Source organism: Sminthopsis crassicaudata, chromosome 3 (assembly GCF_048593235.1).
Source record: "Sminthopsis crassicaudata isolate SCR6 chromosome 3, ASM4859323v1, whole genome shotgun sequence".
In the NCBI taxonomy this organism is placed as follows: Eukaryota; Metazoa; Chordata; class Mammalia; order Dasyuromorphia; family Dasyuridae; genus Sminthopsis; species Sminthopsis crassicaudata.
Genome location: NC_133619.1, coordinates 434,280,398 through 434,295,123, shown reverse-complemented (window position 1 = coordinate 434,295,123; position 14,726 = coordinate 434,280,398). Strand labels below are relative to the sequence as shown.

At 32.2% G+C, this 14,726-nt stretch overlaps 1 protein-coding gene across 1 annotated transcript in view; it reads left to right on the top strand.

The window, feature by feature from the left end:
• AGPS (alkylglycerone phosphate synthase) overlaps nucleotides 1-14,726 on the top strand; it is a 131,455-nt gene that overhangs the window by 49,898 nt on the left and 66,831 nt on the right. Inside the window, exons 8-9 of the mRNA XM_074303020.1 lie at nucleotides 4,058-4,138; nucleotides 11,405-11,530. Coding sequence (XP_074159121.1) covers nucleotides 4,058-4,138; nucleotides 11,405-11,530 — 207 coding nt within the window. The remainder of the gene's footprint in view (nucleotides 1-4,057; nucleotides 4,139-11,404; nucleotides 11,531-14,726) is intronic.

Genomic DNA, 14,726 nt, shown 5'->3' with positions numbered 1-14,726 from the left:
ATGATTTGGGGCATTTTTTCATATGAGTAGAAATGGCTTTAGTTTAATTTCTTCATCTGATAGTTGTTCATATTTGACCATTTATTAATTGGAGAAAGGCTTGTATACTTATAAATTTGAGTCAATTTTCTACGTATTTTAGAAATGACGTGGCTTTAATTTTTTTCATCTGAAAATTGAATGTTCATATTCTTTATCAATTGGGAATTGATTTGTGTTCTTATAAATTTAACTAAATTCTCTGTATAATTTAGAAATAAGACCTTTATCAATAACATTCAAGTATTTTTCAAATAATATTGTTACTATATCCAACTAGTGGTTCTGCTTATTATATTCTTCATTATTTTATGCTAATCTCTCCATGTTGTTTCTAAAATCAACTAATTATTTCTTACATATAGCTCATCATTTTTTACAGCATAGTAGAATTTCTTTCTTTTTGTTTGTTTCTTTTCCTGAGGCTGGGGTTAAGTGACTTGCCCAGGGTCACACAGCTAGGAAGTGTTAAGCATCTGAGACCAGATTTGAACTCGGGTCCTCCTGAATTCAAGGCTGGTGCTCTATCCACTGTGCCACCTAGCTGCCCCTAGCATAATAGAATTTCATCCTAATCATATACAATTTGTTTAGCAGTTCCCCAGTTGATGGAAAAATTCCTAATTTCCAGGGGTTTTTGCCAACACAAAGGAAACTATTTTGGAACATATAGGTTTTTTTACTTTTTTTCCCTGATCAGCCTTTGGCAACAGTTCATACCTAGGAGTGGCATTTCTAGGTTAAAGGTTAAAGAGAGATTTTTAATTCTTTGGGCATAATTTCATTTTGCTCTCCAAAATGTATCAATTTACAGTTCTGCCAACAGTAAATTGATGTCCTAGTTTTTCTGTATTCTTTTCAATGTTGTCATTTTCCCTTTCTATCATTTTAGCCATCTGATAGGTGTGAGGTGGTATCTTGTTTTAATTTGTATTTCTCTAATCAATAATGATTTAGAGTATTTTTATATGACTTTTATGTAGTTTTGATTTCTTCCTACCAAAATTGCCTATTTATGTCTTTTGGCCATTTATCAATTGGGAAATGACTTATGTTTATTCATGTATTCTCCTCTCCATAAGTCTGATAGGTAATCTGTTTATGTCCTTCTAATTTGCTTATGATGTCTTTATGTCTAGGTCATATATCCATTTTGACTTTCTCTTAGTGAATTTTATAAGATAATTGGTCTGTAACTGGTTTCTACCATACTGTTTTCCAGTTTTCCCAACATTTTTTTTAAACCAAATAGTGACTTCTTATCTTAGATACTTAAATCTTTACATTTATCAAACACAAGGTTATTATAATAATTTACTACTCTGTTCCACTGAACTACCTTTCTATTTCTTAGGCAGTACCAGATAGTTCTGATAATTGTTACCTTATAATACAGTTTAAGATCTGATACTAATATTTTTTCTAGCTCAATAAAACGACTTTTTGCTTATTTAATTGGGATGGGATTGACTAAATAGATCAGTTTAGGTAAAATTCTCATTTTTATTACATATTGGCTCTGTCCACCAGTGAATAATTAATGTTTTTCCATTTATTTAAATCTGACTTTATTTGCATAAAAAGTGTTTATAATTATGTTCATATAGTTCCTGGATTTGTATTGGCATATATATTTTGGTATTTTAGGCAGTCTGCAATTCTTTTAAATGAGTATCGCTTACTATTACAGGGTTTGTTAGCGACATAGAAGTGCTGATGATTTTTATGAATTTATTTTATATGCTGTTTTTCTAAAATTATTGTTTCTACTAACTTTTTAATTGAATCTCCAGGATTTTTTTTAATTTATTTTTTTTTTTATTCATTTTTCCAAATTATCCCCTCCCTCCCTCCATTCCCTCCCCCCGATGGCAGGTAATCCCATACATTTTACATGTGTTACAATATAACCTAGATACAATATATGTGTGTAAATAACATTTTCTTGTTGCACATTAATTATTAGCTTCCGAAGGTATAAGTAACCTGGGTAGATAGACAGTAGTGCTAACAATTTACATTCGCTTCCCAGTGTTCCTTCTCTGGGTATAGTTATTTCTGTCCATCATTGATCAACTGGAAGTGAGTTGGATCTTCTTTATGTTGAAGATTTCCACTTCCATCAGAATACATCCTCATACAGTATTGTTGTTGAAGTGTATAGTGATCTTCTGGTTCTGCTCATTTCACTCAGCAACAGTTGATGTAAGTCTCTCCAAGCCTCTCTGTATTCCTCCTGATGGTCATTTCTTACAGAGCAATAATATTCCATAACCTTCATATACCACAATTTACCCAACCATTCTCCAATTGATGGACATCCATTCAACTTCCAGTTTCTAGCTACAACAAAAAGAGCTGCCACAAACATTTTGGCACATACAGGTCTCTTTCCACTCTTTATCTCTTAAGATTTTTCAAGTATTTTATTACCTCATTGTCCATTATGATTTTTCCCAATTTATTTTTCTTCACTTATGGTTATTGCTAGCAGTTTTAATACAGTATTGAATAATATTGGTGATAGTGGATATCATTGGTTTTTTCCCCTGATTTTATTAGGAAGACTTCTAATTTATCCCCCAAATAATGTTTGCTGATGGTTTTAAATAGATGTTTCTTATCATTTTTAGAAAAAAAAAAATTCCTTTATACTTATGTTTTCAGATTTCTTAACAGGAATGAGTGCTGTATTTTGTTAAAAGTTTTTTCTGCATCTGTTGATATGATCAAATGATTTTTGCTACTTTTGTTTTGATATAATCAATTCTGTTAATACTTTACCTCTTATTAAACCATCCCTACTATAAATCCCTATTATAAATTCCAGTTTTCACAGTGAATAATCTTTTTGATATACTGCTGTAGTCTCCTACTTAGTATTTTTTTTTTTTGTCTCAGTATTTTATCAAGATTTTTGTCTCTGTATTCATTAAGTGGAATTAGTTTATATTTTCCTGTTTTTGCTCTTACTGGCTTAGATATCAGCACCATATTTATTTCATAAAATGAGTTTGGTAGGACTCATTCTTTGCTTATTATTCCAAGTAATTTATTTCATATTTGAATTAGTTGGTCTTTGAATACTTGATAGAATTTATATGTAAATCCATTTAGTCCTGATGCTTTTTTCTTAGAAAGCTCATTTATGGCCAGCGTTTATTTAAAAAAAAAATAGGTTTATTTAGAGATTTGTTTCCAATTTTGTTAATCTAGGCAGTTTATAATTTTGTAAATGTTCTCCCATTCCACTTTAATTGTTAAATTTATTAGCATATAAGATGAGCTTATTTTCTTCAGTAATATAGGTTTTATTAATCTTATGCATAAGGTTATTTTCCATATGTTTGAGGAGGGGAGTTTAGGACAGTTATATTATGAGTCAAGATTAGATGAATAAAAAGATTTAGGAGGACACATTTAAATAATCTTGTGTACTCATTAACCTGGTATTTTACCTGAAGTATGGCCAAGTGAGGGGGAAAAACTGAACTGGAGATAGGACTTTAGTAATAGCTTCTTCTAGATAGTTTCAGTGGATTGATTGTTCCTTTTCATTTTATAAGATCAGACATGTTTGAATTGTAGAATTGAATCAGCTAACTTTAATCTTGTGGAAGGTAGTATTAGAGCCAACAACTTTTAAATTTGGCACATAGCAACAGTGTAGCTATGTTGATTCTTACAGACTCTGCTTGTAACAAAGTTTTGGCAGCTTCTATCAAGCTGGCAATGTTTTGAATATGGTTTATATAAGGATTAATTTAGTTTTGGAGTGTGCCAAAATTTAATAATATAATATTTTCTTTCAGGAAGGTTTAATAGTTGTGAGCAAGTAGAGCCTTTCAAATCCAGAAAGAAACTGAGGAAAATACAATAATTATAATATTTGGTCACTCTTCTGCCTTATCTTAAGAAATTAATTTCTATAGAACGAGGTAAGTAATTTCATAGATATGGAAATCCAATAAATCTTTCTTTCCTTTTTTTCTTTTTTTTTCTTTTTTTAAATAAATAGAATCGAATCCTCTGGATTGATGAACACAATCTGACGGCTCATGTAGAAGCTGGTATAACAGGACAGGAGCTGGAGAGACAGGTATGTTATCTTTTTTTAATATCACTTTTTTTCCCCAACCAGCAAAAATCTGTTCTTTCTTCATTTGAGAATGAAAGAAAAATAGAACTTCTGTTATAACTATGTGTAGTTAAGCAAAACAAATTTATGTCTTGACAATTTCTAAAAGAAATGTACATATATATCTCATTTTGGTATCTGAGTTTTTCACCTTTCTGACAGGAGGTAAAAAGCATGTTTCTTCATTAATCTTTTGGAATCATGGTTCTTCAGTTATGCTGATCATAGTTTCTAAGTCTTTTTTTCTTTATAGTATTGTAGTCTTTGTATAGATTGTTCTTTTGGTTCTGTTTGTTTCACTTTGCCTTAGTTGAATAAAGTTTCCCCAGGTCTGTTTGATACAAAAAAAAAGGGAGGGGGGATAAAAAAGAGGTACTTAGGAAAGGATTAGTCTTAAGAAAAACCAACTAAGTATATACAACAAAATGAATGTAAGTAATTTATCTTTGATCCCTTATTTTTCATTCCTTCATTCCCTCCTCTCTCTTCCCCTCTTCCCTCCTCCCCCCACCCCCATTCTTCACAATACTTTTTCTTTGGCATGGAAGCTTGAGATTTTGACTTTAATGTTGCTGTGGTTATTCATCTGGCGATTTCTTTCAGGAATGACCAGTGGATTCTTTCTATTTTCATTTTGCCCTCTAGTTCTAAGATACCTGGGAACTTTTCTTTTAAAAATTTCTTGGAATATGATGTCTAGACTCTTATTTTGGTCATGATTTTCATGTAGTCCAATGATTCTTCAATGATTTTTCTTTGATTTATTTTCCAAGTCAGTTGTTTTTCCTATGAGATACTTTGTTTTCTTCAGTTTTTCAGCCTTTTGGCTTTGTTTTAATATTTCTTGTTGCTTCATGGAGTCATTGGCTTCTATTTTTGATCTCTTCTTATCTTCAGGAAATTTGTTCCTTGGGCAAATTCTTGTACTTGAGTTTAGTCTAGTTTTTGCTGTGAGGTGTTAATTATAGGTGTTTTTTAGTTATATCTATCTTAAGTTGCCCTGTCACCATAATAGCTTTTTATGGTCCAGTTCTTTTTTTGTTTTCTCATTCTTCCAGCTTCCTTTTTGACTTCAGACTTTATATTGGGGCCAAGTTCTGGGCACTTCAGCAGGGAAAGTTCAGGCATATTTTAATGTTGATTTCTTTGGGGTAGTAAATATTGTGTTATTCTAGGTTCTCAGAATGCCCACGCCCAGGTTGATAATAAATACCTCTTTATTCAGTAGTTTGCCTACTTCTAATAAATTCTTCATTATAAAATATGAATAGTAAGAGCATTTTTCCTCATAAGAGTTTTTGTGATGATCAAATGAGATAACACGTTCAACATTTTATAGACCTTAAAATATAACATTAATTCTAGACATTATTATTATTAATACCCATTGTAATGAATAGAGATTTAGCAAAATATTATTTATACTTAAAAACTTACAGAACAAATATACAAATAAAACAGTTGTACAAGAGTATATTTATGTTCTGATATTTTAAATTAATACTTTTAATATATTTCTTTAGCTTTATACAAAGAAAAAAAGAGATGAAAAATATTTCAAAGAACCTTGATTCTACTGATTTAGTTAAATGTTATACATGTGTGATACTTTACTGCTTTCATAAGTATTTTTACTTTAATAATTTTTATCTGTATGAGGATAGTAAAGATACCTATCAAAGCTATTATTTGACTTGTTCTTTAATAGTGCTTTCTAGTGAAATTTATTTTTTACATTTCTTTTCATTTATGAGAGTATCTTTATTAGCAGTTCCTATTGTGATAGTTGTTTGGGCCCATTTGTAGTTAATAATGTGGACTTTGTAAAGAGAGATATTGAAAGAATTGTTTACTTTAAACAAGTACATTTGTTTTTGAACATTTCTTATATAACATACTTCAGAATGGAATTAGAATAAAGATGCCTGAAAACAAAACTCTTATAACAAAATTCTTAAAAAAAAATAAAAAATAAAAAAATAAGGATTTTTAAACATGCTGGACTGATACATTATCCCATATACATAGCAATTTTTGAAAACAAAAAATGGTCTTTCATGTCCCTGATTTTATCTTTTTTATGATATTATTTGACATGGCATTTTAACCTTTCCTAGTTTTCATTGTTTTTAAAAGGTTAAAATCAAAATTCAAAGAACATATTTCCAGGAGTCTTAAGTGACATTTTCCTACACTAGAAATTTGAGCTATTTTATCTATTAGCTTTTTTTTTTTTTTTTGAATCTTTGCTGATAAATAACTTTATTTTTTTTATTAATTTTTATAATTATAACTTTTTTTTGACAGTACATATGTATAGGTAATTTTTTTTTTTTTTACAACATTATCTGTTGTACTCCCTTCTGTTCCAAATTTTTCCCCTCCTTCCCTCCACCTCCTCCCCTAGATGGCAGGCATTCCCATACATATTAAATATCTTATAGTATATCCTAGGTACAATATATATAAATGTGCAGAACCGAATTTTGTTGTTGTTGTTGTTGTTGCAAAAGAAGAATTGTATTCAGAATAAAATAATCTGGGAAGAGAAACAAACAAAAAAAAATGTTCACAGTTTACACTCATTTCCCAATGTTCCTTTTCTGGGTGTAGCTGATTCTGTCCATCATTGATCAATTAGAATTGGATTATTAGCTTATTTTCTTAAATGCCAATGTAGAACTTTATTTTTCTTCTTAGTAAGACCATAATCTCTCTTGTCCAGCAATTGTTTATTTTAGTTGATGTACTACATTATATTTGATGGTTTTTATTTTCAATTTCAAGTTTCACCCTTTAACTCTTAGGAGCTTCACCTAAATTTTCAGGAAAGTTATTTCTTCTAGAAAATTTTAAATGGCAGGACAATAATTAGGTAATACCAATTTAAATTTGTCCTATAAAATTTCATGTATACAATGCATGCTATATATGCTTTTGATATATATGAATATAGTGCTTAACATTATAAGTTTTGTTTTAGGGATGAGGTTAAAAATTTGCTGTATTTAAAGATTTCATTGAAGTGGATTATTTAATAGTAATAATGGTTGACATTTATGTGATGCTTTAAGGTGTACAAAGCAACATGTGTGTGTATGTATATTATGTCATTTGATTATCACAACTCCTTTAGTAGGTACTGTTTTTATCCCCATTTTACAGATTAAGTGACTGCAACTAGAGAGGCTTAGTGACTTGCTCAGTGTCACAAAGCCAGCAAGTGTCTGGAATTTGAGCGCAGGTTTTCCTGATGCCAAGTCCAGTGCTTCTAAGAAACTCCTGTACTCACTTAGCCCAATTAATGTTGTCAATATGTCTCTTAGTGTTTTTTCCAGGAAGAATTTCACTGTTAAGGTCACATAATTTTCTTTTGTTTACTTATAAATCCACCTATTCTGTTAGAATTCTTACAAAATGCTAAGTCACTGGAATTGATAGAGACAATGATTACATACTTAGTACTTATTAGAGTTTGCAACCTTTAAGAGAGCATATATAACCTAGGAGTCTCAATCAGGAGAGATTCAGAGCCAGGATTCAGTTGAGGAGATTCACAAGTCAGAGGACAGAGACCCACAAGCCCACTCTTGGAGTCGGAGTCAGATTCGTTCCAACTTCCACCTTTGTGCTGGATGGAGGCTTAGGATTCAGAGGGAAGACAAGAGGCTGAAGTGGCAGAGACAAAAGTCTAGTGGCAAGAGCTCTCAGAACCAAGGAAAGAGATAGAGATAGGCCTCTAAGAAAGCTAACCGGCTGTGTGATCCTGGGCAAGTCACTTAACCCCAGCCTCAGAATTTAAAAAAAAAAAAAGAAAGAAAGAAAGAAAGCTAACTGGGCTGTTTTGAAGGAGACAATAAAGGATCTGGACTTTAACTCCTGATTGCATTTGGGGTGATTACATTGAACTGAAAGGAAGACTGCCTCTAGAAGTCCCCCAAGAAACCTGCTCCCAGAGAAAATCTTTTGAGAACCTTACACTATTCAATATAATATTCTCCTACAGTATTGTAAATCTAATATATACATATTAGTATGCCATCTATATTTTTATTAGAGACTATTACCTTGTGACTGGATTATTACAACTACTTCCCTGGTTGGTCTCCTTGCTGCAAATCTTTCAGCATTCCGGTCTGATGTTAGCACTGCTTCTGAATCATTTTTCTTTAAGCACATATCAGACCACCTGTTCAACTCCATTGGTTTCCCATCTGTTGCTTCTAGGATGAAGAATAAAATAATCTCTTCAGCTTTTAAAGACTATTACAATCTGGCCCCAACCTGGTCTCTCTAATTTTACAGGACAGACACTCTTGAAAATAATAAACTGTCAGTGAGTCCAAACCTGCCTTAAGTGTAAATGGTTCCAAGCCAGAAGTTCTCCACACAGATGAAGTCACAGATCCTCCACCCACCACGCTCTACCATCATTTGTAAGGGGGGGGGGGGGGGGAATTTAATATATAGAAAGAGAATTTAAGCACATCATAAATTAATTTAATCTTTCCTTTATTTAAGTACATATACCCAGTTATCTGGTGATAACTTATTCTCTTTTTGAAATGAGAATTTGGTTAGCTTAAAAAAAAATCACTTGACATTTATTAAGCACCTATTATGTTCTAGGCATTGTGCCAAGAGCCAAGACATGTATAAAGAATGAGGCAGTCCCTACTTTCAAAAAGCTTACATACTGATGGGGAAGAGCAATACAAATTGAAATATAGAATAAATATTGCTGTTGAGTCGATTAGTTGTATCCAATTCTTTTTGATCTGATTTGGGATTTGGTGGCAGATATGCCGGTGGTTTGCCATTTTCTTCTCCAGTTCATTTTACACATGAGGACACTGAGGCAAACAGGTTTATGTGACTTGTCATATCACATAGCTAGTAAGTATCTGAGGCTGAATTTGAACTCAGGTCCCCTTAACTCCAGGGCCAGCATTCTATTCACCACACTAAATAATTGTCCTCAAAGAAATAATAATTTAAACATTAGTAAATACAAAGTAACTAAATATACAGTTAGGTAAAAGTACCATTGGCACTGGTTAAGAGAGCTGGAAAAGCATTATGTAAAAGTTGCTTCATCTGCTTTTTGTTGTTCTTGGCATTCAAATAGTCTAATAAGTCATATTTTTGTTCCTCCTTGATCTGTTTTTTGTTGTTCTTGGCATTCAAATAGTCTAATAAGTTGTCATATTTTTGTTCCTCCTTAATTTTAATTGAATCTGTGCCCAAGTTAAGATTTTCTATGAATCTTTGTTTATAGATATTTCTCTTCTTTGGTATTTGTTTTGAACTTCTCTGTCACCATATGTTAGGGTTATTATTATTATTATTATTATTATTATTTTTCTTTGCTCATTCTTCCAGCCTGCTTCTTGATTTAGGACTCTGCTTTCCTTTTGGAAGGAAGTCTGAGCTGGTCCTGTTGTTGCTTTCTTGGGGTATTGAGTGTTATTTATTCTGGGACCTTAGAATCCTTGGGGATCTGCTTATACTGTGGTCCAAGGCAAGGACTGATTGCTGCTTCCATGGTCTAAGCTCTGTCAGTTTTTTCCAGTGACCTGGTGCCCAATGTCAACAAACCTCTCTGTCTTACACTTGATCTATCTGGTCCAGGTAAAGGACTCACTTTGACTTTTTCTTAATTTTCTTGTCAGGTTTCAGTTTGATCCAATTTTCTAGATCTTTTTGGAGGATTATGGATTAGAGTACAGCTCCATTGCTTCCTGCTTCTCCACTTTTTTGAACCTACTTCCCTCCTCCTTCCTTTCCTCTCTCTATCCTAATTTCTTTCCATCCCTTCCTTTTTTCTCTCTCTCCATGGGAGTGTCTCAGGTATTCTAGTTGGTTCATCCTATTCTCAGTTTTCCAGGAATTGATTTTGAGCTTTGAGTATATTGCATTTATAGTGTACTACCCTATCTTCTGCTTCTGGCATCCAATTAATGAGGATCATAATATGTTGTGATACTAGTTTTATGCAAATAGAAAATTGTGTTGCATAGAAAACAAATACAGAGTTATATGAGAAAAAACTAAAATTATGTTTTATGGATTGCCTCTACTGTTTACCAGATCAGGCATCTATTTAAGGCACTTATACATGTGGATGGTGATAAGTCCTATATAAATTCTAAGGATTGCCTGGTTAATGAAGAATTGTATGTAGCAGGTGATACCTTTTCCAGCTGGTTTTTTTCCCCCTTTAAACATAATTGGAAAAGAGAAATTATTTGCATTGCTGCATTGTGAAATCTAATAAATTTTATTTAATCTAAGTGATTCTTTATATTTTAGAGTATGCCATGTATCGAATGCTTAAATTCATGTCTGCAGACATAGATGACACATCCTACATCTCTGCATGATTTATTTGAAAAATAGAAACACTTACTTAACTGGACTATTATCAAATTGATCAAAACAGATTGATGGTCTTGAGTATAGTAGATAGTGGATACTGCAGATGGTGGTGTCTGTACCATTTGACATGGGACTACTGAGACTCTAAAATTATTTCAGTGGGATTGCTTTGGTTTTGCTGCAGTTTAAGGGCATCCATTCAACCTCAGGTGCGGTGCAGATGGCAAAGCCAAGCTAATATAGAAAAATGAGAAACAAGTGACTATTTAATGTACAGGAATGCATGATCTGCATCACAAGTAGATGATGATATTACATACAGGAAACCTGGCCAGATGGCTGTACATTAAAACACATCACTCCTTGAGAGAATTAAGTACAGGCAATTTGCTCAAATTTTCTGCAGACTTGCTGCATATCACATTAAGGTAGAGAGAATGAGAGATTAAATACTTTATTTATTGGAAGTGTTTAGGTGAAGTTGGCAGTTATTTAAACATAATCTTCTTTCCATATGTGTTTAAATTGTACCTTTACAAACAAAAGGAGTCTTGGATTTTAAATGAAAGGGAGGAAAGATTAGAAAGGAAGAAAGATTTTGTAGACACAATAGAAACTGAAAATTTTTCAGCATTGTATTTTTCTTCAGATTTGTACTCATGTTTCCCTATAAGGCATTTATTTAATATGACTAGGATGGTAAAATGCTGTGTTATTTTGTCTTTCTTATTCTTAAGTTCCAAAGAAATAATGATATGCAATTTTTTAAAATGGGCAACCTAAATGTCTTTAGTATAATATAAAATTAGTCAGTTTTCACCATTTTAGCCTTACTTTTGTGTTCTTCAGCTTAAAGAAAGTGGTTATTGTACGGGTCATGAACCAGATTCCCAGGAATTCAGCACCGTGGGAGGATGGGTATCAACTCGAGCATCAGGCATGAAAAAAAACATCTATGGCAATATTGAAGACTTGGTAATTTTTTATTATTATTATTATTATTACATAGGTTTCATTAACATATGAGAGAGTCTTAAACAAAATTTTGGAATTGGTTAGTGAGGAGGGAACAATGCAACTTTGTAAAATAGCTTTGGGCTTTAAAATCAGCTTTGGCTTTGGGTTAGATTGTGTTTCTTTCATGGATTATTTGTTGGGGTTCATTTATATTACTAAAAAGAAATTGCCACAAGAGAATTTTAATTTTTTTGAATATTCAGTTATTTAAAATAATTTTAAAACTGATTATCAAAACTCAGTCTCCAAGTCTAAAAGGATTTTCTTTTCAGCTGTTTAGATGAAGTTTTTTTTAAAAAAAACCATTCCCATTCTTCTAAAATAAGAAAGAAAAGAATTACTTTCTAATTTTGTTAAATTTTCAGATTGAATTTAACTAATTATCATTGTGGTACTATCAAACTAACTTGGACAATTCCATATTTTTACTTTATTGACTTTAACTTTTGAAAGCATTTTCCTAGAGCTTTTAATTTTTAAGATTCTGAAGGTAGTGTCTTTCACAATTTTGTCTCTACCTGACTTTGCAGTACTTAAGTTCCAAAGTTTTGAGAAGTTAATTTATTTCCTGTGAGTAGCAAATAGTTTTAATTAGCTTATTTGATTTCTTTTTCTCTAAATCTTTATATTGTAGAGTTATTCTTATATTTGCAGTAAGCATTTTAAATAAGTTAACTATTGTAATGCTTTTTTAAAGAAATTTGTCAAATCCCCTTCTTGTTTTGGAGTTGAACCAAACACAGAACATTTCATTTTTATAAAAAAGCCAGATTATTTTTGTTGCCGTATCTAGGCTATTTTACTTTAGAACTAACCATTTTTGAGAGGCATGCTTTACTAGTATTCAGATCTAAAGCAGATAACTTGTTTTTATCACTTGATAATTTGAGACTTAAGGATTATAAATGACACTGAACATTTTAATGTAACTGTAAAAATGCATTTTCTTTGTGTCATTTGCCTTGGAAAGTATCAGGCATTAAATGTAGATGTGTATTTTTATTTCTTTTTTGTAATGGTATCCTTGACTTGTCCTTTGTGAAGGCAATTGAACACAAGAAAAACAGTTTATTTTCTTTGTGTTTCAGTACATAACTCCAGAAAATCATTTAATCAAAGTGCATGCTTTGAGTTCCCCAGCTGGACATCTCCAGCTACATATAGTGTCTCAAATTGAACATATTCAAGATAATATTTTATCTTTAGACCTTCCAAACTCTTTATTCCTGTTTAGGGCAACATTATTATCTAGTAATCCAAGTTTATAATCTTAGCTTTATCCTTGATCCTTTTTTCTCCCCTATCCTACCCCCTATAACCAACCACTTGAAAAGTCTTGTTGATTCTCCTGGTATTTAACTATCTTATCTGTCCTTGTGATAAAGACTCCAGGATTTCAGGGAACATGGATAAAATCTCAAAAATCTGATTAACTACAGGATTTATTGATAGTGTTACAAAGTGTGAATGGAACTCTTGTAGGAAAAACAAAAAAGAATTAAAAATGTATTCATTTTCTGTTTCACTGCCATCCTGAGTCTCTTTGACCTAGTTTGGGGAAGAAAGCCTCATACGTGTGCAGTTAAACTACAAGTAATTCCATGTAACTAGCTAATTCTGAATAGCTAGAAAAATGTTAGGGAGATTTGGGATTTTCTACTGAGGTACTCCAATAAGAGAACCCCAGGCACATTTGAATGCCCCTATTAAGAACTGAGATAAGCTTATAGCTTAATTTATACACAAGAATAAATCCCTTTGGAATCAAGGTCTGCATTCCTGGATATTTGTCTGTCATTCTAGCTTTCCTTATCTGCATATCCTTCTCATTTTTAGGTGAAGGGGCTAAACTTTCTCTAGTTCTGTCCCTTATTATTCTTACCTGAGTGAATGCAGTAGCCTTCTAAAATGGGCTTTTCCTCCTTTGCCTTCTACCTCCAATCCAACTAAAACATAGCTAACACAATTATTGTTCTAAAGCATAAGTGTAACCGTTTTCCGTTGCCTCTGGAATAAAATTCAAATTCTTAATCTGGTACTTAAAATCTGCTGTAGTGTATCTGTAATTAATTCATTCAAGATAGAACTAAATTCTCTGATTTTAGAATTTTGTCCATTGCTTCAAAACAATTATATGAAAGAGTTCATGACTGGGAACTTCCCTCCGATCCCCCAAAACAAACAAACACACACACACACACACACACACACACACACACACACACACACACACACACACACACACACACACACATTCTCCCTCTCTCTCCCTTTTCCCCTTCCTCCCTCCCCCTTCTTCTTCCTCTCCCTTGCTTTCCTTTCCTCTCCCTCTTCTTCCCCCTTCCTTTCCCTTGATCTCTCTTTCTCTCTTCCTCAAACCTCCCCCCCTCCCTTTCTCCCTCTCCTTATTTTCTCTCTAGATTCTATTGATGCCATCTTATCTTGAAAGCCCTCCTTAGTTGTTGTTGTTTCCTCCCTCTTTAACTTTCCCCAGTCAAATGTAATCTCCTTGGGGTAGGGATCATTTCTCATTTTCTTTGTATTTTACCATTTAGTACAGTGCCTTATTTAGTAATAGGCACTAAATATTTCTTTGAATTAAATCACTGACAATTTGAATTTGTTAGTTTGTGAAAAACTGATTAAATCAGCTTTTAAAAAGTTGTTTAATCATGATTTTGAATATTTTAATAGTTGTGAAGTAATCTTAAGGCCTTTAGAAGACTCTTAGATACACAATAGTAGTTAAAAAAAGATATGTGCCAAAGTGGAGAGAGTTGATAGAGTAACTGGGGTTAGGTGGACTTGTGTTCAGATCTTGTCACATACTAGCCATGAGAGCCTTGGCTGTTCATTTAATCTCTGCTTCTGTTCCTTTATCTGTAAAATGGGGATAAGTGCCTATTTCCCATTTTGTTAAGACAAAGTAAGATATTTTAAAACACTCTGAACATATTAGAATGCTGTATAAAGTCTAATTATTATTGTAATGATCTAGTTAGTTTCATTTTAACTTTTTTTTTTTTAATTGAACCTAAAACTCCAAAAACCCATCATTTACACACACACATGATTCTATGTGAAACTGAATTTCTCCATTTCTTTCTTTTAAAATATATAATAAATTTTACACATTACTTAAAAATCTCTTGTT